This window comes from Mobula birostris, chromosome 11, assembly GCF_030028105.1.
Source record: "Mobula birostris isolate sMobBir1 chromosome 11, sMobBir1.hap1, whole genome shotgun sequence".
NCBI lineage: Eukaryota > Metazoa > Chordata > Chondrichthyes > Myliobatiformes > Myliobatidae > Mobula > Mobula birostris.
Genome location: NC_092380.1, coordinates 16,719,528 through 16,745,543, shown reverse-complemented (window position 1 = coordinate 16,745,543; position 26,016 = coordinate 16,719,528). Strand labels below are relative to the sequence as shown.

The window sequence follows — 26,016 nt, the reverse complement described above, 5'->3', positions numbered from 1 at the left end:
TTACCTCATTTATGGCACCTACCTTTTATAATGCAGGGATAATTTACTGAATACACACTATTCAATTCTGTTTGCAATTCCTCAACAGAAAATGCGGTTTGTGCCAGCAACCAGCAGGATCTGGACAATATTCAGGCATGAAAAATCAAAGCTGTAGATGCTAGAAATGTGAAATAAAACAGTTTGCTGGAAACACTCAGCAGGTCAGGTAGCATCAGCTGAAAGCAAAACAAAAGACCATTAGTTAAAACTGGAAGAAACAGGTTAGTTTTAAATTTGCAGAGAGGATGGGAAGAGAATGGAAAGGACAAAGGGAATGTATTTGTGTGTAAGATAGAAGCCCCATTGTGATCTGCGGTAGATTGAGCCCTAAGGACCGCATGGTAGTATAGTGGTTAGTGAAACACTGTTACAGACCCAGGTGCAGTTCTATCACTTTCTGTAAGAAGTTTGTACATTCACTCCATGACCATGTGAGTTTCCTCTGGGTGCTCCAATTTCCTCCCATATTCCAAAGACATACTGTTAAATAGGTCACATGGGTGTCATTGGGTGGTATGGGCTCGTTGGGTTGGAAGGCCTGATACCATCCTGTGTCTATAAATAAATGAACAGTTGCACAATATGGAAGCAGGCTCCCGACCCAACTCATCCACGCTGACCAAGTAAAATTAGTGTTGACTTGGAAAGGTTGTCTGTTGTCCTGAGCCAAGGTAGAGGAAACGAGATGCAGTCAAGGACTGTTAAACTTTGGTTAGAGGGGAATCTACAGTTTAGAACAGTGGGCATTTCAAATACACCTATATAGACCAATATAGCAAAAACAAAGTAACTGAAACAATGGAATTGAGTCCCTCCAGGAGATAGAATGAGTTGAAGTATAGGTGAGATGGCTGAGAGAGTCCCTGGGCTTGTAATGGATTTTGACTGCTGATCTATTGCCACATGAAAATCTACAGCCATAGCAATGCAGTTCTGAATTTCTGCATGTGCATGAAGTAGCACCCAAACAATTGTCTTTGTACTAAAAAGGGTTAAGGAGGCCTGAATAGGTCTGAAACTAGGACTTGATCACTTATCCCACGGATATGCTTGATGGTAGAGGTTTCAAGGGTCTCCACATCAGCATCCTGGGGTCAGTTTGGACAAAAAACAGCTGGACTAGCCACAGATACTATGGCTGCAAGGTCACTTCCAAAACTTGGTATCATACAGCAACTGATTAACTTTCATGCATCTTAAACTTTTCACTGTCTGGAAGGCACATAACAGGATTGTGAAGGATTACTACCCATTTGTCTGGAGTACAGTTGCAACAGCATGGAGAAATCTGACACTATTCAAATGCTTAGGAATGTAAAAAGCTGCAGGGAGTAATGGATTCAGCACAATACATTACATGTACATCCCTACCCACCATCAGTAGTATCTACAGGAGGTGCTACCTTGAGACACATCCATCATCAAAGATCACCACCATCTGGGCCATGCCAGCTTCTCGCAGCTTCCATTGGGCAGGAGACAAAGAAGCCTGAAGTCCCACGCCACAAGGTTCAAAAACAGCTACTTCCTTTCAACCATTTGGTTTTTGAAACAACTGGCACAACCCTAATTACTACAGTTTGTGTTTAATTTGCTTTTCTTGTGAATGCTGCTTATACAGTGCCTTGTCAAAGTATTCCGCCCACAATCCTTTGTTCAAAAATGAATATTACAACCAGGGATGTTGATTGATTTTAACTGATATTTTTTATTTATGAATCAAATGCCCACTTTTTTCACAGTAGACTCTCAAAAAATAGGGAAAATTTTGAAGCATGAAAAACTAAAAATTCAAAACCTGAAATGTCAGCCATTCAAAGGTATTCACCCCACCTTTGCTCAGTACTTAGTTGAGTCACCTCTCACAGCTATTGCGGCCAGTAGTCTTTGTGGATAAAACTCCGTTAGCTTTGCCCAATGTGATGGAGCAAAATTGATCAAGCTGAGTCAGGTTAGTTGGGGATTGACAGGAGACAGCAATTTTGAGGTCTTGTCAGAGATGTTCAGTCAGGTTAAAGTCAGGACTCTGAATCACTCGAGGACATCAGATTTCTTCATTTCAAGCCAATTCATATTGCTCTGGCAGTGCGTTTTGGGTTGTTGTCCTACTGAAAGATGAACTTCCTCCCCGGTTTTAAGATTTCTGGCTAAGATCCTGGTTTTTATCCAGGATCTTCCTGTATTTAGCAGCATTCATCTTCCCATCAACCCTGACCAGATTTCCAGTCCCTGCTGCTGAAAAGCATCCAGATAGCATGATGCTACCTCCATCATACTTTATGTAGCGATGATGTTACTTGGCTGGTGAGCAGTATTAGATTTATGCCACATGTACAGCTTAGTGTTGAGACCAAAAAGTTCAATTTTAGTCTCATCTGACCCCAAGACCTTTCTCCACGTCTTTACAGTATCTTCTAAGTGACGCTTTGCAAGTCTTTGCAGACATGGATAGGCTTTTTTTTAAAGCCAGGGCTTCTTCCTTGCCACTCTTCCACAAATACCGTTTTTTGTGCAAGGCCTTAGTTTGTGGAGCCATGAACTTCATCTCCAGTTGCAGCCACTGACTTCTGCAGCTCACTCAAAGTGACTGTTGGCATCACAGTAATCAATTTTACAAATGCAATTCTTCTCCGGCAACTAATTTACAGAGGCGGCCTGATCTAGGTAGTGTGGAGGTAGTTTAATATTTTTTCCACTTTTTCATGATGGACTGCACTGAACTCAGAGATAAGTTCAGTGCCTTTGAGATAGTCTTGTACCCTTCCCCAGATCTGTGCTGCTTTATTATCATTTCCCTGATATGCCTTGAATGCTCATTTGTCTTCATTTTGATTTGGTCTATTGAAAATCTACCGTACTGTTCGACCTTCCAGAGAGAAGGGGGTATTTATTCTTATGAATTCATTGGAAACAGGTGACCCTCCAATTTTCTACATCAACAAATTGGATGAATTGGTAAGGTAGAAAAGTTACGAAGGGGATGAATGCTTTTCAGCCTCACAATTTAGGTTTTTAATTTTTAATAAATCGTTGACAGGTTTTGGAATTCTCCTTTTGATTTGACGCACAATGTTTTATAGATTAGCTCAAAAATCCTATTTCAATATATTTTAAATTTAGAAGACTTAAAAGTAGTTTTGGGGCCGAATACTTTTTCAAGCCACTGTATGTGTATCTGTTATGCTGCTGCAGTTTTTTTTCCACTCTTTTGGCACATTATCTCCCACTTGATGATCCATTTCCTCCATCAGTGCTTCATCGTGACCACAGACTGCAGTGTGCCAATTGCACTATAGCTGCTTGCCTCTGCTACTCTGACAACACCAAACCTGCATCCTCTGAATCAAAATTAGATTTAATACCACTGGAATAATATTGTGAAATGTTGTTTTGCAGCAGCAGAAAATTGACAGTAATAGGCATCCATTAGTCTCGTGAGACCATGGATTTGCGCCTTGGAAGGTTTCCAGGGCGCAGGCCTGGGCAAGGTTGTATGGAAGACTGGCAGTTGCCCGTGCTGCAAGTCTCCGCTCTCCACGCCACCGATGTTGTCCAAGGGAAGGGCACTAGGGCCGATACAGCTTGGCACCGGTGTCATCGCAGAGCAATGTGTGGTTAAGTGCCTTGCTCAAGGACACAACACGCTGCCTCAGCTGAGGCTCGAACTAGCGACCTTCAGATCACTAGACCGATGCCTTAACCACTTAGCCACGCACCAACATGCAGAACATAATAAAAAATATATACAAATTACAATGAGAAATACATTAAAATTTTTAAAATTCAATATGTAGTGCAACAAGGAAACAAAAAAGAAAAAAAAAGTGAGATTGTGTACATTGGTTCATTGTCCATTCAGAAATCTGTCGGTGGAGAAGAAGCTATTCCTAAAACGTTGAGTGTGTGCCTTCAGGTTCCTGTACCACCTCCTTAATGGTAGCAATGAGAAGAGGGCATGTTCTGGGTGATGGAGGTCCTTAATGATGGATACCACCTTTCTGAGGCATCATCTTTTGAAGATGCTGGGAGACTATTGCCCGTGATGGAGCTGGCTGAGCTTGGAAGTTTCTGCAGCTTTTTCTGATCCTGTGCAGTGGCCCCTCCAGATGCAACCAGTTAGAATGCCACAAGAAAGCAGCATCCACCATCAAGGATCCCTGCTGTCCAGGCTGTGCTCTCTTCTCGCTGCTGCCATCTGGAAGGAGATACATGAGCCTTGGGTCCCACACCACCCTGGTTCAGAGACAGTTATTACCATATGTTCCTGAGATAAATTCACTCATCTCAACACTGAATTGATTTCACAACTATGAACTCACTTTCAAGGACTATACACCTTGTCCTCAGTATGTTTTATTTAATTATTTATTTTTGTATTTGCCAGTTTGTCTTTTGCACATTAGATATTTGTCAATCTTAGCATAGTTTTTCATTATTTCTCCTACTGTATTTTCTCCTACTGTGAATTTTAAAAGTTCCATGGATACAGGGAGGTCAAAAATCACCACTAACAAAGTTAACAAAATCCCTGCACTCTCAGTTTTGCATTTGCTAACAAGTTACGGTTTTTGGTAGTAAGAACTATATCTAGGTCTGCATTAGGATTGGCTCCCTTTCACATACACAGCTTTTGTCACCTAATTTGGCTATGTATGTCACCCAGTGTATTTTAAGTTGCCACACTACACCATTGCTGTCAAGTGCTACAATTACCTGTTTATGCATAAATAAGTGGGTTGAATGTGACTTTTCATTGTCTTTTGTATAATACAATTCTAGTTGACTGACTCAAAGAAGCGCCAGGATGACGGCTTGGCATCGTTGGAATATGCAGAGGAAGCTAAGAAGAAGCTACAGAAAGACATTGAGCTCTTAACTCAGCACTTTGAAGAGAAAGCATCAGCCTATGATAAATTGGAAAAGACTAAGAACCGTCTGCAGCAGGAGTTGGATGATATAGTTGTGGGCCTGGACCACCAACGGCAGATTGTTTCCAATCTTGAAAAGAAACAGAAGAAATTTGATCAGGTGAGTGAGAGATCCGAAGCACATGAATTGATTTTAAACCATTCAGAGCTTGCTACTTATTCTAAAACATTAAATGGTTAAGGAGAAAATGGAGGATTCAAAAATAATTAGTTCAAATTTTAAGAGCAAAACCAGTAAATTAAATTACTAGAAAATAAAAATTTATTGCATCATAGAGGCTTAATGGGTTGGGTGGGTGGGCTGAGAATTGGTGAGTTACATTTAACATGTTTGCCAAACCTTGAAATTTGTTCACATTTGGGTTAACCCAAAAATACTCGGGTACTACATGAGCACTGCAATTATCCTTTAACAGAGCTTTAGTGAAATCACTGTTAAATAGGTCATTTTTTTTTTTTTTTTACACTGTTTTAGTTGCTGGCTGAGGAAAAGAACATTTCCTTAAAGAACGCAGAGGAGCGGGATCGTGCACAGGCTGAAGCACGCGAGAAGGAGACTAAGGCTCTGTCACTGACCCGTGCCCTAGAGGAGGCAATGGAACATAAGGAAGAGATGGAGAAAATGAATAAGCTGCTGCGTGCAGAGATGGAAGACCTTGTCAGCTCCAAGGATGATGCAGGAAAGAATGTAAGTAGTGGGCCCATGTAGTAAATTGCAACTGTCCTTTACTTTTCCTCATTCTTTGGTGGATGTGGCTCAGCTGACCTCCAATACCTTATGTCAGGCAGTTTATTAAAGACTTCACAAGCAAGCCTGATCATCCTGTACTATGTATTTATGCACGATTTCTGTCAGCAATTGCTTGACAAGGATGAAGGTCAGCATTCCTGCAGCCTATTGCTTGCTAAGCAGTGGCACTTCAGTGGTTCAATGGCTGCTACCAAGATCCATTTGTTTAGTGCAAATCTAAAATTTATTCTGCTTTTAGTTACCAACCTACTCAAAGTTCTTTATCAACAATTTGAATATATATCAATTAATGCTCTGTATAAAACTACTGGATAATTTACTCTCTTTTGGGGTGGGGGCAGTATGTTTTTCTCCATGCTTTGCTGGAATACTGATCCATAAATTCAGTCGTTAGTTCTCTGTAGTGGAGACAATTTCAGTGATAATTGGCCATAGTGGTGTGTTCAAAGGATGTGAGTATTGCTGACCGGCACTGTGGTTTGTTTGCAGGTACATGAGTTGGAAAAGTCAAAACGTGCTCTGGAGCAGCAGGTGGAAGAGATGAAGACTCAGTTGGAAGAGCTGGAGGATGAGCTCCAGGCCACTGAAGATGCTAAGCTACGTCTGGAAGTAAATCTGCAAGCCGCGAAGGCTCAGTTTGATAGGGACCTGTTGGGCAAGGATGAACAAAGTGAAGAAAAGAGGAGACAACTGATTAAGCAGGCAAGTATGATTTTACCGATATATTGGACTGAACATCATGAATCCTAATTATCGGTAAAGGATTAACATGTTAACTGGTTTGCTTTGCTGGGAGGAATGGACAAAGCAACACCAAGTTTACAAAATTATGAACATTTATAAAACTGCCCCAGGCTATCCTGTAATGAATAGTTCAAACCTAGAACTCCCATCATATACCATGATGGTTGATGAAAGGTTAGCCAACACTTGTGTTTGAGTAAGCAGTGAGGGAAGGCAAATGAAACAGCCAGACAATTAGATCTTCTGCATTGAAAGTGATTGTGCTAACTAGTTCTTAAGTATCATGTTTTTTGGGCCAACTCTGGTTATTTTGAGAAACTTTCTGTCAGTTTAAAGAAAGCCATTTAGGTTTGATTGCAACACACCTTTTAATGCTGTTTTAATAATAATATTTTTAATTGCTGTTCCCATGTTCCAGGTTCGTGAAATGGAGGCAGAACTGGAAGATGAGCGAAAGCAACGGTCCTCGGCTGTTACTGTCAAGAAAAAGTTGGAGATGGATTTTAAGGATTTGGAGGGACAAATTGAGGCTTCAAACAAGAGCCGTGATGAAGCCATAAAGCAACTTCGCAAACTGCAGGTGAGCAATAACAAGAATTATGGGCTAAAGTACTCAGGCAAGTCCCTGAGGCCCGATTACTGACGTTTATGGAGCATTTGAAGGAAATACAAACTTTATTCCATTTCCTACAGCTGGAACCTTGTGCTTTGCTAGATGTAAAAATCAAGTGCTGATTCAAATTTGATATAATGTAGCAATGTCTGACAGCTATCATTTAGATGTACAGTCTCTTATTTGGGACAACTCTTAAAGAGCAAAAACTAATCGATAAAAGTAGCCAGGGTTCTCTTTATTTGGGACACTACACCCCTTAATTGGGACAGGAGACTGTTGCTGAAGTTTCTGTCTAGCGTCAGTCGTGTGCACTTGTGTGACCATTGGAGACTACACCATGCTTAGATCGAACAGATTTTAAATAGCATTAGTTGCATGTGTTTATTTTCAAAAAGCAGTGATTTTTTTCCACTGATAATTGGTGAGAAATATGCAAAAGACAATTTGGAGTTGTTCTGCTCACTATAGTTTCAAGCATTCAGGGTTAGAGATGCCAGAATCGGCTGGGAGTGAAATTAAGTGATTGCACTGCTTCAAGTTAGGAACTATGAAAAATTTGAAGGTATTGACAATCATCTTGAATATTACAATGAAAATGAAGATTGTATGATGTAATCATTGAAAGTAGTCCATTATCTGGATGAGTTCCTCTGTCAATAACTGTTAGGAGCTACAGTTTTATAGTACTGTAGTACAGGCTGTAGTATTGCTGGTGATCTAATTTGTTCTGTATTTCCATTTAAATGTGTAATTTGTTACTCAGTTCAATGGTAGTTTGTCTTATTTAAAAGTTTTAATATTTCCATGAAATTCAGCTAATTGGGGCAACTACATAATTGGGCCAAAATCTACTATCCCAATTAACTAGAATCGCACTGTATTTAGAATGCAGCATAGGTTTGAATTAATATTTCACTGATAATTTGTACACAACAGAATTCAATTAGAGACTGATTCAGTCAATGGTTTGGATCAGATGGTGATATTTGAATCAGCTTCAGTTTTAAAAACTAATTTAGTTAAGAATGCTCAAGCTAAAAATTATTGTATCTTAATTTAGCACTGATATTTGAAGACTTAGGCATAACCTGCAGAGATTGTATTTTGTGTCATTTATCAAATTCTTCAATCAAACAAAATCCAGCTGCTTTCTGTTTGATGGGAAGGAATCAGTGCCTCAGTTATGCCTGTTAATTAACTTGCTAATTAAAATGTAGGGTCTATAATTAGAGAGAATGAGACTTGGGAAGATCTTGCCTGAAACTCTTTAATTGGCAAATTATCATTGCTCTTGGACAACATGCCATCTATTAGTATTAGTAAGCTCCAAAGGTGACAATAATAACTTTGCTTAAGGTACATATTTAACCTCTCATTTCCTACTAAATATTGGTACAGAAAGAGCACATTCCTGTTGTGCCAGCTGAAAAACATAACCACTCCTAAATGGTAATACTGTTCTATTTATTTTTGCTTTAAGAAACCCCTGCTGCAGCAAAAGTTACATTGCTCTCATCAGCCTCTCATTCATTGATGGGGTATCATTTAGGTATCTTACATTAATTTTTACACACTCCCTGTACTGGCACCCATATGATTGGTGCTAGAATCTCTCATGCTACTCAACATTATGCACACTAGGAACCAAGATGTTGCTTAGCCACCAGCTAAATTCAAAAGAACATTGAGCTCCATGCACGTTAAGATTAAATGCAGTGCTTAGACACTCACTCTAATCTGTCAGATCCAGTGTTGTATTATACATATCCCACACACTTGAACATTGGAACATTTATTTGTATTGCCTTTGCCACATACAGGCTCAGCTGAAAGACTACCTTCGTGAACTGGATGATGCTCGCAGCTCTCGAGAGGACATTCTGACCCAGTCTAAAGAAACTGAGAAGAAACTGAAGCAACTGGAGGCAGAAATGATTCAGTTGCAGGAGGTATGACAAAAAATAAGTCTTGAAATTAATACAGAAGGTATTTTATGAAATACTATGGGCAGATATTGAATCCAATAGTTTGGTTCTTAAGCAATTGTTCCTTACTAATGTTGATCGAAACGTGAAAGCCACAGTATTCCTCTTTACTACCTGGATTGGGCCCGTTGTGAATTCTAATAAATAATTCAAAACAACACACACAAAATGCTGGAGAAACTCAGCAGGCCAGGTGCCATGGAAAAGAGTAAATAGTTTACATTTTGGGCCAAGACCCTTCTTCAGGACTGGAAAGGAAGGGGAAAGGTCAGAGTAAGAAGGTGGGGGGAGGGGAGGAAGAAGTACAAGATGGCAGGTGGTAAGTGAAGTCAGCATGAGGGAAGGGCTGAAATAAAGAGCTGGGAAGTTGACTGGTGAAAGAGATAAAGGACTGGAGGAGGGGGAATCTGATGGGAGAGGGTAGAAGACCATGGAAGAAAGGGAAGGGGGAGGAGCACCAGAGGGAGGTAATGGGTAGGTAAGGAGATATGGTGAGAGGGGGAAACAGGAATGGGGAATAGTGAAGGGTGGCAATTACTGGAAGTTTGAGAAATTGATATTCATGCCATTAGGTTAGAGGCTACCCAGGCAGAATATACTGTAAGGTGTTGCTCCTCCGACCTGAATGTGGCCTCATTGTGGCAATAGAGGAGGCCCTGGACTGACATATTGGAATGGGAAGTAGAATTGAAATGGGTGGCTACAGGGAGATCCTGCTTTTTCTGGCGGGCAGAGCCTAGGTGCTCAGCTATTTTCCATCAAATAAACCTGTAAACTTCACTTACTGTCCTTCCCACCCTAAATGCAAAAACTGTCTACTTGACATTTAGTGCAGAAATGCATTGAATTCATTTGTATATGTACCATAAAGTTACTGTGAGGACAGTATTTTGTTTATACATGAAATGCCAACATTTGCTTAGCAGCTAGATAGATTTATATCCAAACGCCTACACAATGATAATCTGCTTAATAGTGAATGATCTAAACAAAGTTTAATCTGTAATTTTGAAAATGTAAATATTTTCACTGTCATTGGGTTAAATGATATGAAAATGTATTTTCTAATTATAAGTAGCAGGAATTTATGTAGCAAAAAGCCCCATGCGGTTTCACGAGGGTATTGTGGATTTTAAGTGAATTTAATACAGCAATTAGAAAAGCTTGGTCAAACATTATTGTAAGAATGTTGGAGGGATTTAGGAAATATTCATGAGCTATAGGTCTTCATCAGCTTAACATATTGCTACCAGTGACAAGATTAAATTTAGATATGCAAAGGAAGCTAGATTTGGGAGAGGGCCAATATGAGAGGGTTTAAATCCGATGTACGTGGCACTGATAGATGGACAAGGCAGTGAGGAATCTGAAAATGGTGAGGATTTTAAATTGCAGTAATTAGGGCTTAAGCTTAGGTAGTAAGTATGGGGCGATGGGTTGAGTCATCTGTGGTGTTAGGGCTAGGCTTTGGATAACCAAGGCAGGCCAGGTGTGCTTTGGATCTAGAAGTATGAAAGTATGGGTGATGGTTGTGAAATTTGATAAGTTGAGCCTGGTCAAGTCAGACATAATAGATTAAAATTGGTGATGTAAGTGATAATGCAGGTATACTGTCCAAAGATGCAAAATCAACTATGTCACCAAAGCAATATTTATTTTATTTACTAAGATACAGTGCAGAATTGATCCTTCCAGCCCTTCAAGCCGTGCCACCCAGCAATCCCCAATTTAACCCGAGCTTAATCATGGGACAGTTTACAATAACCAATTAACCTATCAACTACTACGTCTTTCCACTGTGGGAAGAAACCCAGGTGGTCACAGGGAGAACGTACAAACTCCTTACACCAGGGGGAACTGAACCCGGGTCGCCTGTACTGTAAAGTGTTGTGCTCACCACTACACTACCATGCTGCAGTCCCATTTTCTGTTTATTTTTTAAATTTCACTTCATATTTAAATTTTATTTAAGTTAAATCTGGGTTACTGGTACTGTATAGTATTGTGCTAACCACTATGCTACTATGCCACCCCTGTATCTGAGATGTTGTGAAGGTCTTTTTTCATAGTCATAGTCATACTTTATTGATCCCGGGGGAAATTGGTTTTCATTACAGTTGCACCATAAATAATAAAAGAACCATAAATAGTTAAATAGTAATATGTAAGTTATGCCAGTAAATTATGAAATAAGTCCAGGACCAGCCTATTGGCTCAGGGTGTCTGACCCTCCAGGGGAGGAGTTGTAAAGTTTGATGGCCACAGGCAGGAATGACTTCCAATGACGCTCTGTGCTGCATCTCGGTGGAATGAGTCTCTGGCTGAATGTACTCCTGTGCCCACCCAGTACATAATGTAGTGGATGGGAGACATTGACCAAGATGGCATGCAACTTAGACAGCATCCTCTTTTCAGACACCACCGTGAGAGAGTCCAGTTCCATCCCCACAACATCACTGGCCTTACGAATGAGTTTGTTGATTCTGTTGGTGTCTGCTACCTTCAGCCTGCTGTCCCAGCACACAACAGCAAACATGATAGCACTGGCCACCACAGACTCGTAGAACATCCTCAGCATTGTCCGGCAGATGTTAAAGGACCTCAGTCTCCTCAGGAAATAGAGACAGCTCTGACCCTTCTTGTAGATAGCATCAGTGTTCTTTGACCAGTCCAGTTTATTGTCAATTCGTATCCCCAGGTATTTGTAATCCTCCACCATGTCCACACTGACCCCCTGGATGGAAATAGGGGTCACCGGTACCTTAGCTCTTCTCAGGTCTACCACCAGCTCCTTAGTCTTTTTCACATTAAGCTGCAGATAATTCTGCTCACACCTTGTGACAGTTTCCTACCATATAATAATAAAAAATACTATTTTTTATATAACATAAATCACTAAGTAGATCTTTAATGAGGAAAAAAAATCAAAGACTTCATTCAACTGAACTCTAACTTGATTACTAAACTAGTTTGTCCCACTTTATATTCTACATGGTGCACTATTCGTGCAAATAGATTGTGCCTTGCCTTTATAAAATCATGCCTGGTGTGTGTATTAAATAGTACAGTGAAATGCAGTGTAAGAATACCTCAGCTTAATTGCAAGCCCATAGTGGTGGCTGGAGCTGACAGACTGAGAAAATCTGTACACCACAAGGAAACATGAATCTTGCTTGTGAAGGATACCTTTATGATGTGCATTTCAGCTTAATTTTAAATGTAAATTTATGCAAGTCACATGAATAGTTGTATGTTAGCTAACAGGAAGAATATTTTTTGATTTAATTAAATAGGAGCTTGCTGCAGCTGAGCGTGCCAAACGTCAGATACAACAGGAAAGAGATGAACTAGCTGAAGAGATTGCAAGCAACAGTTCTGGAAGGTATGCACTTTTTTAAAATGAAGCTTTACTCTTTTACTTTTATTCTTTCTGTAGAATTAGTGTCGCTGACTCGGCCAACTTTCATTCCTCTTTCTCTAATTGCTCTTGAAAATATTAGCAAGATACTCACTCAGTCCTTTTATGGTAGGGAGTTCCGGAATCTTCATACTTACACATCAAGATGGTTTGTTACTTGGGGGAACAGGTGGTAACATTTCCACATACTTTTTTTTTGCTCTTGATGGTTGGGGTGTGGATTTAGTAGGTGCTTTCAAATACAGAGCAGTAACATCACTAGTGGAGGGTATAGGAGTCACATTCACCTGGTTTCTTAAATTTGTTAAAGCTGCATTCCACTAAGCAAATGGAGATTATCACAATCTTGAGTTGGCTTACTGGATGCTAAACAAATGGAGAATTAGGTAGTGATCTTACCTCACTGACACTCTGTTGCAACTACTGTGGTTAATTAACTGCCCCAGTTAATTTTCTTATAATAGCTTCCCTCAACAACTGGAGTGTTGAATGTGAGATTTCCAGTAATCAGGACGTCTTCAAAAGGAGAGGGTAATTTAATTCTCTTAGAGTGGTCATTACCAGTTATTGGTGTGACATAACCATCACTCTCTGCTTTTCAGACCAAATTTGAATTTTCTCCATGCCTTTTAATATACATGTGGTATTTACTAGGTATTTCCTTGGTAACTTTCTCATTAGGATGAAAAGAGAGGAGTGGCTTTGAGTGATGGGTTAGAACTATGATTACTCTAAAAGATAGGATAATGGTGTCCTCTGGGACTAGTAAATCTGCAGTCTTTCAAGATACTGTCTTGATCTAAGTAGAACCTGGAGATGTAGACTTTATTTCAGGTTGTTGAAGTTTTCCTCTATTAGCAATCTTGATTATACAGATGCTAGTGTATTTCGTATGTGGTTTGAACATCTTGTATTTCGCAATGAACCCTTGCTAATCTATGTGTCATTGATCAAGGAATTTAGCATTGAATGGCAGCAGACTCTCGTCTTTAGCTGTTTGGCTGTCATGGAAAGCCAGTGAGGCAAATGTAGCACATGAGCAGAAAAGCACAGGTAATTGCATTCACTTAAGTACTGCAACTTATCCTTGCATAACACAAAAAATTAGAAGTTCCATGCAGGTAGCTAGGATCAGGATTGAAAATTGATGTCCTGGACTAAGCATGAGTTAGTTTGTGAGGAAAATGATGAGTTTGGTTTACCTGGTGGACATTTTCTGTTTGTTCACTGAGCATGGAAACTTACTTTTGAAGGACTTGTTTTAAACCAGTCGTGGGTTTTTTTTTTAATATTTAGATCTTTTGCTCTGGATGAGAAAAGACGTCTTGAGGCCAGGATTGCTCAGCTGGAAGAGGAGGTAGAAGAAGAGCAAAATAATGTTGAAATGGCTAATGATAGACTCAAGAAAGCCAACCTGCAGGTGAGCTCCTCGCCACTTAGATGTGAATTCCAATGTGCATGTGAATTCCAATGTGCATGTCAAGCTTTCAGTGCTGAAAATCGTAAATTTCTTTCATCAGACGTGATGGAAGATTACCTCTCATTTGCTTAATCCATAAGAAATTTATTTAATTTGATTAATTATAATATGGGAATAAGTCAAGGAATGTTTGGCATGGTTTTAATACATAGGTAGTTATGTACATAATCAGTAAGTATCGCCACATTAAATTTGCTATAATAATAGACTTCTGGTTATAGTCTGGAAGCGGGCTTATCAGCCCACCTAGTCCATACTGAACATCAGGCACTTTTTTTTTAAACCAGTGCTGTATAAATTCTATTCTTTGCCCATTCCCAGCATCTATTCCCACCCACATCATCCACCCCCCCCCCCACCCGATCCTACACACAGGGGGTGGGGTGTGGAATTTAATGCAGCTTATTTCTGAGACGAAGGAAGAAGTTGGAACGTCTGGATGGAAACCCCTGCAGTCACGAGGGGTGGGGGAGGGAAGGGGTGTCATCTCCACAAGACAGTGCCAGGTCCCTGGAGCTGTTAGGCACCTTTCCATATGCCACTGTGCCATCGCAAATTCATTCTCTTCAAAAGTTGTGAATTGTGCTTGATTTTACTCTATCTCATAACTTGCAATGAGTTCCCAGAATGTCTGAACTTCAGTTTAATTCAATAATGTAAAAAATTTATTTATGCTGAGTAGCACTTCACTTATAGTTGTGTATGGATTGCACAGTCAAGCAGGCACGGTAAAACTCAGTGCTAAAAAAATTTGCAACATTGTATTTTTTTAAAATAATAAAGACTTCTGTTGAGAATTAGATGATGTGGTGTCCTGTAAATTCTGGTGCACTGAAACAATGTAGTTGAAGTTTCCCTATACTATGGATATATATTTGTGGAAATAGTTCACAAATTCTGTTGTGAAGGTTAGTCAAAGAAGCTGTACTTAAAGCTAAAATTATTTTATTCTCCTATTAATTTGTTGAACAGGTTGATCAATTAAATGCAGATCTGTCTGCTGAACGCAGCAATGCCCAGAAGGCAGAAAATGCTCGCCAGCAAGTTGATCGTCAGAACAAGGAGCTGAAAGCCAAGTTGCAGGAGATGGAAAATGCTGTCAGATCCAAGTACAAGGCAAACCTTACAGCACTGGAGGCGAAGGTCGCTCAGTTAGAGGAACAACTTGATGCAGAAACAAGGTACAAAAAATTATGTCTTTTTTTTTAAGTAAGTGAAATATTTGAAGGTAAGTAAAGCCCATAATCTAGTCCAACTACAGATAGCCTCAGTCTACAAGATGGTGTTGAGAAAATGTTGATCTTATTGTAGTAGAGCAAGTTTAACATAGTTGTGGAAATGGGTGAAGGTTTTAAAGGCAAGAATTGATTTAGCAGAAGTAGACTAGAAACAGCGATTTCTGTACTTCAGAATTCTTACAGCAAGAAGCATCTAAAAAACAAGATTCGGCAGTTTCAAGGTAACAAAGGGGCAAGAGTCCTGTCAGACCGCGAACCTCTGAATAAAGAGGTTGCAGGAGGGTAGGATGGGATAAAAGAAAATTGCTTGAAATGCCAGAAAGCCTAGCAAATAGAAAATGTAGTGAAATTAAAAGAGAAATTGGGAAAATACAGAGACAATATGAAAAATTGCAAAGAGAATAACTTGGGAATGAGTTGGGCCTATAGGGTCTTTTAAGATAACCTATATGGAAATTGAAGATAGAGTTATAAATGAAAATTGTATAGCCATCTTAACAGTAAGAGGGGGATGATGGCAATATTGTAGTTAAGGAGGACCAGTGGACTGTTGGATGCTGTAACATTTGTAAAGGTGGATAAATCGTCAGACCCAATTAAATGGGCTGTCAATGGAAACAGAAGGGAATTGTGGAGATTCTGACCATCATTCTTGAAGTTCAGAAGGATTAAGAAACAGTGATCAACACAACTGCTAATATTGTGCTTGACATAAATTAATTGAGGACATTTAGCAGAGATTTGTTATGGGAATGTTGTATCTAACTAATGATTGCATTTTTTTAAGAGCCAACGAGAAGGGTCTATGCGGGTAGTGTGTTAAATGTAGTCTACGTGAATTTCAGCAAGCCATTTGACAAGGTCCTACATAGGAAACTGGTCAGGAAAAAATGCCTGTAAGATCAAAGGGAATAAATAAGTGGGTTGGATCTGAAGTTAATGGTAGTGGTTGGTGGGAACTAATACTTAGTCCATTGCTCTTTTTTGTAATGTTAAGATTTAAATTGGAAGCATTATGAAAGCTTGCAGATGGTACAAGAACTAGCCAGATAGTTGGCAGTAAAATGAAAAGCTTTAGATGCAGAAAGATGAGAATTTATTATTGTCATGTATCAAGGTACAGTGAAAAATTGTTTTGCATGCTTTCCATCTAAATCAATTTCATTACAATAGTGCAATGAGGTAGTACCACGAGTTGCATTCATGTTAGGTGTGTGGTATGTTGAGCAAAAAAAGGAAGGTGAAATTGAATCCAGAGAGGTTTGAAATGGTGAATTGGGCAAGTGAAACAAGGTAAAGGAGTATATGATAGACAGGATATTCAATGGTAAAATAAACTTGGCCTAAATGCTCACGAATTCATAAGCATAATACTGGTCAACATGTACAGTAGGTTGAAAAAAACTTTATGGGATTATTTCCTTCATTATTCAAAGCATAAAATGTAACAGCAGAGAGGTTATGCTGGAGCTGTATACAATGTTTGTTAGACCACATCTTGAGCACTGTGTACAATTCTCATCACCAATCTCACAGAGAGGATGTGATTGTCTGGAGTGTGCAGAGGAGGTTTTCAGCAGTGTCAGGATTGGAAAATAGTTGCTGTAAGAAAGGTTGAATAGGTTAGGACTTTGTTCCCTGGAGCATAGGACAATGAATGAAGCTTTGATAGAAGTGTACAAAATTATGAGCAGGGTAATCACAAGCGGGCTTTTTCCATTGAGTTTGGGTGAGACTAGAACTAGAGGTCATAGGTTAATGTTGAAAGGTGAAATACTGAATGGGAACTACTTCATTCAGAGGGTGGTGCGCGTGTGAAGTGAACTGCCGGCGGAAGTGGTTGTAACACTAAAGTTTTGATAAATACATGGATTGGTGGGCTATGGTCCAAGTGTGGGTCGATGGGACTAGGCAGAAAAACAATTTGGCACAAGTAGATGGGATGAATAACAGTTGGGCACAATCTAGGTGGGCCGCAGGACCAGTTTCTGTGCTGTAGTACTCTGACTCTAAGGAAAGAATGGAATATAGGCTCTTCTAATTTGAAATTGAGGTTCAGGTGAGATTTGACTAAGGTGTATAAAATTTGAGGGAGTCTAGATAACATATAAAAGCAACCACATCAGAGGGCAATGACTTAGAGTAATAGCCAGAAAGATTAAACTGGAGATGAAGTTTTTCATCCAGAAAATAGTCAGGGTTTGGAGCTCTCTCTGTTAAAGGTGTTATAGACAGAAATCACCATTGCATTCTAAAATTGTGTGCTGTCACTGGGGAGCAGATCCATGTAGTGTAGAAAGGTCCTTGGTTTAATATCTATTAGTTAACATAGCTGGGTTAGAATTTGGCCATTACTAAGAGTGAGAAAGACATTATTAACAGGCAGTGCACCTTTGATTGTTCTGAGTCAATGAACTCAAAGCAGTGGCTCAAGAGGGTTGAGATTGATTTTAGGAGAGTTGATAGTTGAGGAAGTGAAGTTGAGGGAACTGTCAGATAAGCCATGGGATCTGACGCATTGCAGCACAGATTATCGTATCGGATGTGCAACAGGTTTAAGGGACTGTACAGCCCCCAGTGTAATTTTTTTTCGGTAACTCTGGGGAATTTTCAGTGACTCCACACTTAGGTAGAAATCAGCTGGGTTTACTTATTACATTCCAAAAATCTGTAGCCTTTTTTTGTTGCCAGGACTTGCAAGCATTATCCTTGTTTGAAGTGCAAGGGTTGTTGGTATCTATTGATCTTGTAGGGCAATCACCTTGTTTGGGGAGTGGGGTTTGGGATGAACACGAATTGTAAATTAACAATTGTAATTTTGTCCAAACAGGGATAGACAAGCTGCCAGTAAACTGCTGCGTCGCTCAGAAAAGAAACTGAAAGAAGCTTTGCTGCAGATCGAAGATGAAAGACGCAATTCTGATCAATACAAAGACCAGGTCAGTTGTAAATTTTAGTGTCCCTATTAAGCAGAGTACAAGTGAACTTGTTCACCTCAGTCTCTTCATGGCAGAGATGTGTTGTTAACCTCCAAAGATGGCTATTGCATAACTCTGCCTTGTCTCCTCTCTCCAGGATAGTGATGGTCTGAATTATTGAAAAGCCATTGTGGCTGCCTGTGGGTGGGGTATTGGTTTCTGTCACATGGAACTTAATTGTCATTAGCAGGAGTGCCACAGCAAAGATGCAAGAAGCCACCTGGTCACTAAAGGTTATTCCATTGAGACAGTTGGCAATGAGGAGAGGGGTGGGAGTTAAGGTACAGGTCAGGGACAGCAAAACATTCTGGTTTAATGCTGCCTTTGGACTTGCAAGGCATTTCTGCTTAACCAATTCTGTTGGACTTTGAAGAATGTTTTCAAACTTCTGAGGTGAAAGTTTAAGATGATACAGCTGTTTTAGGTGAGACACTGACACTGATTTGTTAACCAAGGATGGCTCTGGGCAAAGGTAATTGTACTTGGCTGGGTGATGTGTGCAGCCAGTGATGTCAAAGGCAACCATTGGGTTGAATTGGATGAGGTGTGATAGTTTCTATTATCACTTTCATGGCATTGTTTTCCATTTTATTGCCATAGGGTCTGAATCTCATGCATTTTTCACATTCAGATATTCTGGAGAGGAAAAAGGGAAAGTAGGCTGCATATGAGGTGTTAGTGTCCAGGGCCAAGGGTGTGAATGAAAAGTGACTTGGATATGGGCCAGGAACGAAGGAGAAGCAAGTGTTAATGATATAGTCGGGAGAGGGTTATATGGTCTGTTGTAGAGGTTTTTATCAGCACAGCAAGCAGGCATTCGGTAGAGGCTCACAAGCCCAAAGTACATCACATTTTTTATACCCTTAACATCAGAGGTAACAGTTGATACAGTACAGTTTCAATAGATGCAATATCATTTCCTTCAGTGTTTTGGGTTGATGATGCTTCCTTTGAATTACATATCTACACTGACAAACACCTCAGAATGATCAAATACCTTTGTCACAAAGTAATTCACACAAAGTCTATTAAAACTTCAAGGGCAGAAATTCCAGATGCCCAAAATTAATGTCAGGGCTGTTTCTGAGTACAGAAAAACTATTGATTTCATAGCAACATACACAAAATGTTGGAGGAACTCAGGAGGCTAGGCAGCATCTATGGGGGGAAAAAGTACAGTTGATGTTTTGGGCCGAGACCCTTCGGTCCAGCAGCTTGTACTTCTTTCCGTAGATACTGCCTGGCCTACCGAGTTCCTCCAACATTTTGTGCATATTGTTTGTATTTCCACCTTCTGCAGATTTTCTCTTGTTTGCTATTGATTTCATATATTTGCGACATTGTTTAATATGCTAAGTGACAACATCCATCTGGTCTGCTAGCTTGAACTCAGTCCCAATAGTGCAAATAACTATGTCCATGTTGCCTGCTTTGATGCAAGTCCATTAACACAATCCCATTGTTTTAATGTTTGGCTCTTTCGTATGCAATATGTCTTCAGAGCAGCTTCTGCTTTTATTTCAGTGTACAAGGAAAACTGAAGGCTAATTGCAAGCTTCCTGAACTTATTTACATTACATTAAGAACTGAAGCCAAGTTCTTGTTTGAATTAATCTTTGCTAAATTCAAGCAACACACACACAAAATGCTGGTGGAACGAGCAGGCCAGGCAGCATCTATAGGAAGAAGTAGAGTTGACGTTTCGGGCTGAGACCCTTCGTCAGGACTAACTGAAAGAAGAGATAGTAAGAGATTTGAAAGTGGGAGGGGGAGATCTGAAATGGTAGGAGAAGACAGGAGGGGGAGGGATGGAGCCAAGAGCTGGACAGGTGATTGGCAAAAGGGATATGAGAGGATCATGGGACAGGAGGCCTAGGGAGAAGGAAAGGGGGAGGGGAGCACCAGAGGAAGATGGAGTGCAGGCAAGGAGTTATTGTGAGAGGGACACAGAGAGAAAAAGAGGGAAAAAAGGGGGGGGGAATAAATAAATAAAGGATGGGGTAAGAAGGGGGGAGAGCATTAACAGAAGTTAGAGAAATCAGTGTTCGTGCCATCAGTTTGGAGGTATTCTGTCTGGGTAGCCTCCAGCCTGATGGCATGAACATTGATTTCTCTAACTTCTGTTAATGCCCCTCCTCCCCTTTTTACCCCATCCATTATTTATTATTCTTTTTTCTCTGTGTCCCTCTCACAATAACTGCTTGCCTGCTCTCCATCTTCCTCTGGTGCTCTCTCCCACTTTCTTTCTCCCTAGGCCTCCTGTCCCATGATCTTCTCCCTTCTCCAGCCTTCTATCCCTTTTGCCAATCAACTTTCTGGCTCTTAGCTCTATCCCTCCCCCTCCCACTTTCAAATCTCTTGCTATCTCTTCTTTCAGTTAGTTCTGACGAAGGGTCTTGGCCCAAAATGTCATCTGTACTTTTTCCTATAGATGCTGCCTGGCCTGCTGCGTTCCACCAGCATTTTGTGTGTGTTGCTTGAATTTCCAGCAGCTGCAGATTTCCTCGTGTTTGCTAAATTCACATAGCTCCACTGTACTTGCTAACATGATTCAGCAATTTAGTTATAATGGAGTAAGGCTTGCCTTAATATGAGCTCAGAACAAATTAGATGGAGTGAGCCTGATAAAATGAGTGTTGGCAAATAAGGCAACAAAATTCAAGGAAATTTCACCCATTGGCCTAGTGGGGTGGGGGGGGGGTAGTAAATAGTAAAGGCACCCTGTATGTTTGGGCCAACCATTTAGCAGTCTCACTTTGGTGAGGATAGAGCAGGCACAGGAAGGTAGTTCAATGAAAACAGACCTGATACTTTAAACTGACACTGTCTAGTCACTGAAGTGAATAAACTCACATGACTTCTGTTTATCCTTCAAACATTATTGCTGAAATAATTTACTTGGTCGTTATCTTAGTGTCATTTGTGAAATCAGCACTCAACTATCTGCAAACTCTGCTACCATTTCTCCTCCATTGCAATAATTTTCTGTTAAAGAAATGCTGAGCTGTGAAGTCTTCTGGATTGTGGAAGCTTCTATGTAAATTTTTCTATTTCTCTAATCTCATTAACCTCCACCCAAAAGTAAATGGCATTTATGAAGCAATCTCGAATTGATGCACAAAGCTGAGGTAAAGACCGGAATTTTATCAAAGCAGTGACTTTTTAGGAGCATTTTAAAGAAAGGGGCTATGAAAGATTTTGAGAAATTTAGTGGGTGCAGGCTGAAGATTGAGATGTTGGTGATGATGTCTTGGGCGAAAAAATAAAAGCAGTGGATAATACATTCATTTGCATCCTGTTAAACTAGGTTTAATTGTCTCTTTTGAAAGTAAACCAGACTATGGAAAACTATTGTTGGGTACAGGAATAACAATTATTTTGTTACCTTTATCTTCTAGGTTGAGAAAGCCAATTCCCGTGTGAAGCAGCTGAAACGGCAACTGGAGGAGGCGGAAGAGGAAGCCCAGCGTGCCAATGCTTCCCGCAGAAAACTACAGCGAGAGCTAGAGGATACTACTGAAACTGCAGATGCAATGACCCGTGAGGTCAGCACGCTGAAGAGCAAGCTGAGGTAAGAGGGTGCTTTATCCAGAAAGAATTCACTGTGGAGATCATAAAACATTACTGGGAATGGGCGAAGATTTTAAAACTCGCAAAGTTTAATAAATGTAATTATTACATTTATGAAATGTAACATAAATCTGATGGGGAACTCCAGACTGAGAAGGTACTCTTAAGAATACATGAAATCAAGTCATCATTATAGTGACATTGTTTACTATGTTTCTTAAACCATCTTTTAAGTCTCCATGCAACATAATTTCAAAAAAAGGAGAATTAAGTCGTGGTTTGCAGAATAAAGACTTTCTGGATTTCATTGGCTGTCTATGTATTTGATAAACTGAAGCACTCCCAAATGGAGAGAATTGGGTTAGCAAACCTCTCTCATAAAACCCACAAGGTTTACTGGTTTTGGTCAGGATTGAATTCTCTCTCCAGTTTGGGTGCAATTTATATAAATATGGCTTATATGGCTTGTATGGCCTTGGTTGGCTCTGATCCAATAAAGATGATTAAAATAATTAAGGGATTAGGGGATTATATCCCAGTGATGGGATCCATAATGAAGTGCTGTCTTAGAGTTGGACCATGCCTAAGTAAAATTTTGAAGCAATCATGAGATGCTGGAAATGCAGCAACACACACAAATGCTGGGGGAGTTCAGCAAACCAGACGACATCTGGGAAAGTACAGTCAATGTTTCAGGCCGCGATCCTTCAGCAAGACAGCTGACTTTCAGAATGTAGGCAGGCAGTTCAAAGGCTGTGAGTGGTGGAGATGGTCAGATTTGCATATCAAAAGGTGATAAATTGAAGTGAATATGTGGGGCTCAAGTACCAAATGATTGTCATCTAATTGAACAGTCAAGATTTAAAGCTAAATTGACATTAACTAAATCATAAGGCTTTTAGCCCACTAAATCCCACAATTAATAAACTGCAAGAAAACATGGAAACTATCATCCCCTCAAAGCTTATCAGAAAGCTTCAAGACCTTGGCCTCAATACCCCCTTGTTCAATTAGATCTTCGATTTCCTCACCTGCAGACTGCAGTCATTTTGGATTGACAACAGCATCTCCTCCATAATCTCCATCAGCACAGGTGCACCACAAGGCTCTGTGTTTAGACCCCTGCTCTGCTTTATTTATATTTATGACTGTGATGCTAAACACAGCTCTAATACCATATTCAAGTTTGCTGACAACACCACTGTCATTGGCTGAATCAAATGTGGTAATGAATGACCATATTGGAGGAAGATTGAAAATCTGGCTGAGTATTGCCACAACAGCAACAGCCCCTCACTCAATGTCAGCAAGACCAAGCAGCTGATTATTGACTTCAAGAGGAGGAAATGAGGTCTATAAGCCAGTCCACATTGGGGGAATCGGAGGCGGAGGGGGTCAGCAACTTTAACTCCTCAGTGTTAAAAATTCTGAGATCTTATCCTGAACCCACCACCTATGGACTCACTTTCAAGGACTCTTCATCTCATGTTCTCCATATTTGTTTGTTTATTTTTATTTTGTTTGCACCGTTTGTCACAAAAGCACATTAGATGTTTGTTCAACCTGATAGCTGCGGTCTTTCACTGATTCTACTGTTTCTTGGATTTACTGAGAATGCCTGCAAAAAATGTATCTCAGGGTTGTATATGGTGACGTATTTGTACTTTGATCATAAATTTACTTTGAACTTTGAATTTTGAAAATAATTGAAGACAGGTTAGTCAAATCAATTGTATTTTTAGAATCTGCTTTTGACTTCAGTCCATGTTATAGGTAAAAATATTTTGCTGGTTCTAAGGATACTTTAATGTTTCTTGTTGAGTGCTCTTAACTGTCATGGAGGTGAAAGAACTGATTGTTAAAAATCCATTTTCCATTCCCCATCTCTGAAATCAATTGGTATAAACTCTGAAATTTTGTTTGATCTGTTTCCTTGTAGACGCGGGGAATTACCATTTGGTGTGCGCCGCACGGGCAGGAAGCTGGATGAAATCTCAGATGATGACGGTGAAGGTCGCACTGATCCAGGAGATTCCAAACCTGCAGAGTAACTTTGCCAAAACACGAACCTATATGCAGTATAAGAGCCATAATTGGGCCAATTATTATTAAGGTTTTATAAAATGCATAACTGTGTATTTTATGCTGCAGCTGATAACATCAGGGCACACTTGCTCCTTTCCCCTCAGCTTTATGTAAATTCTTTCTGAATAATTTTGTGATGTGCATAAACCTGTTAACTGGAAGAACAGGCTCATGTCTTCAGCAGCACAACCCATTGAAGAAAAGTTATGATTTAATCCTCTTGTAGATCAGTTTTTTAAATTGCGGTTCTGCATTTCTCAGCTAGTGTTCTGGCTTGGCCTGGAGTTGAACTTGTGGAGGAATTTTTTTTCCATTAGCTTTAAGTGTGTTTTGTTTAATTTGGCTAACTTTGGGTTGCCTTTTTAGTATTCAGATTCAGGAATGTAGCATTTTGTTAGACAATGGCTATTGAAACTAGTGTCTAGGCATAGAAGCAACTCTTCCTTTGACAATCCTATTAAACCGTGTGGCTGGGCTCACAGAGATATTATACAATTCAGTAACTCAGAGACATCAATCAATATTGTATTCATGATCCCATTGATGAATTGAAAATCCACTTGCAGATGTGTCAGTGGCAGTTCTTTATACAATAGAATAGAAATTATTCATTTCTGCCTGGAATCTGGAGTTACCCTAGTTGCCGCAGGCTAGCTGATCACTGCCTGAGAGATTTCAGTGGATTTTATTTCAGTTCATGTGTTTCTCTTTCTGAATTATGTAAATTGCCTCAGGAAGCAACAGAAAATAATCACTCCTAACTGGAAGCCTGTCTGTTCAGTTTCTTTGTGCTACTCTGAAGCTAATCCAGTGTGCATTCCCAGCATCCATTTCCAGTAAATGTGACAATCCTGTTTTATTTTAATACCTTAGGAAAGCATTCCATTTTTTTTATTGAAGAGAATAAGACAGTGCACCTTTTTCTTTGTTGTCAATAATTGTTTTTAGGCTGTGATCTAATTTGGAAATCTGTTAATTTCATTCATGGGAATTCCCGGTTTTGTACAAGTAAGCTTCTGACTGGTACTGCCAGTTCTCATGGCACACTTTCCTGCGTAGCAGAATAAAAACATTACAACTCCCACCCAAGTCAGTTATTTGCGCAGTGCTTTGCTTGGAACAGCTATTTCTTTTCAGATCCCTGGACAAATGGGGTACAGTACTGGTACTGAGAGAAGCAGCACTTAACACTGCAGATGATACCAGCCAAGCCTGGCTAGTTCTGAAACTCTTCTGAAGATGTTATTTTGTGCATTGACATCTAAGAAGACTGTTGAAAGGAAACGCATGGATATATATATTCATTTTTTAATCTTATGAGTATTGCTTCATAACAATATTGGGAACTGTTTTGAAAGTTGTACTGGATTTGTAAAATGACTTCATTTCTGTGATTCAGTTAAGGACCAAATATATATTTAAACGTGAAAATATAATCAAGAAAAAAAATCACTAATAGATTCTCATTTTATATATGTAATGTAACCAATTGCTCTGACCAATCATGATCTTTTATTGAGCTTTGGGCTCCAATTTAAAAAAAACATTTCAAAAAAAAAACTGGAAAATGTGCTAACCTTTTAAACTGCACAGTTTTAAATTCACTATCTGGTGAGGGGTGCAATGTACACTGGGTGTGTCAGGAGATCCTACAAATTCTCCTTTATTCAGGTTGGGACCTTAGTTTGAGATTTGTTTTTAATGTTGTACATTCCTAACACACTGGGCTGAAAGAGTGAAAAATGTCTCTCCATTCTAAATGCTGCAACATTTGTTTCACATGAGCAGTTGCTCTGTTTTTCTTGCTATAGAAACTATTTGAATTTACAACACGTATATTTTTATAAAAGTGCCTTAAGCATGTGTCGCACCAGTGCCGCTAAATGGAATTGTAACAGTCATTTGCAGATGTTACCACAGACATGTTACAAATAAAGTTTATTGGAAGTTTTTTGCTCATCTTGTTTATTAGCATTGCTATTTCATGGGGACGTTTACGAGAATAATTCCATTTTTGTGTACCTTGTGCTGTTCTACAGGTTTGATTACAGCTTTGTGTAGCTTGAAATAGTCATATTTCTTGTGTTTTTTACTTATTAGCCTTGGGTTACCAGTTGTGCACATAAAGTGCCATGCTTTATTGTGCAGTGAACCTCCTGGTTCCAAATGGAATTGAAGGCT

General features: G+C 39.7%; 1 protein-coding gene across 3 annotated transcripts in view; it reads left to right on the top strand.

The window, feature by feature from the left end:
* The window catches only part of LOC140204872 (myosin-9-like), a 102,949-nt gene extending 77,163 nt beyond the window's left edge, over positions 1-25,786 (top strand). For all 3 annotated transcript variants that reach the window (XM_072271762.1, XM_072271760.1, XM_072271761.1), the window contains 11 exons: positions 4,822-5,070; positions 5,446-5,658; positions 6,211-6,423; positions 6,884-7,045; positions 8,902-9,030; positions 12,360-12,448; positions 13,781-13,904; positions 14,937-15,145; positions 18,033-18,141; positions 21,579-21,751; positions 23,690-25,786. In XM_072271762.1, the coding sequence (XP_072127863.1) occupies positions 4,822-5,070; positions 5,446-5,658; positions 6,211-6,423; positions 6,884-7,045; positions 8,902-9,030; positions 12,360-12,448; positions 13,781-13,904; positions 14,937-15,145; positions 18,033-18,141; positions 21,579-21,751; positions 23,690-23,801 (1,782 nt within the window). In that variant the 3' untranslated portion in view covers positions 23,802-25,786. The remainder of the gene's footprint in view (positions 1-4,821; positions 5,071-5,445; positions 5,659-6,210; positions 6,424-6,883; positions 7,046-8,901; positions 9,031-12,359; positions 12,449-13,780; positions 13,905-14,936; positions 15,146-18,032; positions 18,142-21,578; positions 21,752-23,689) is intronic.
* The last annotated feature ends 230 nt before the right edge of the window (positions 25,787-26,016 follow it).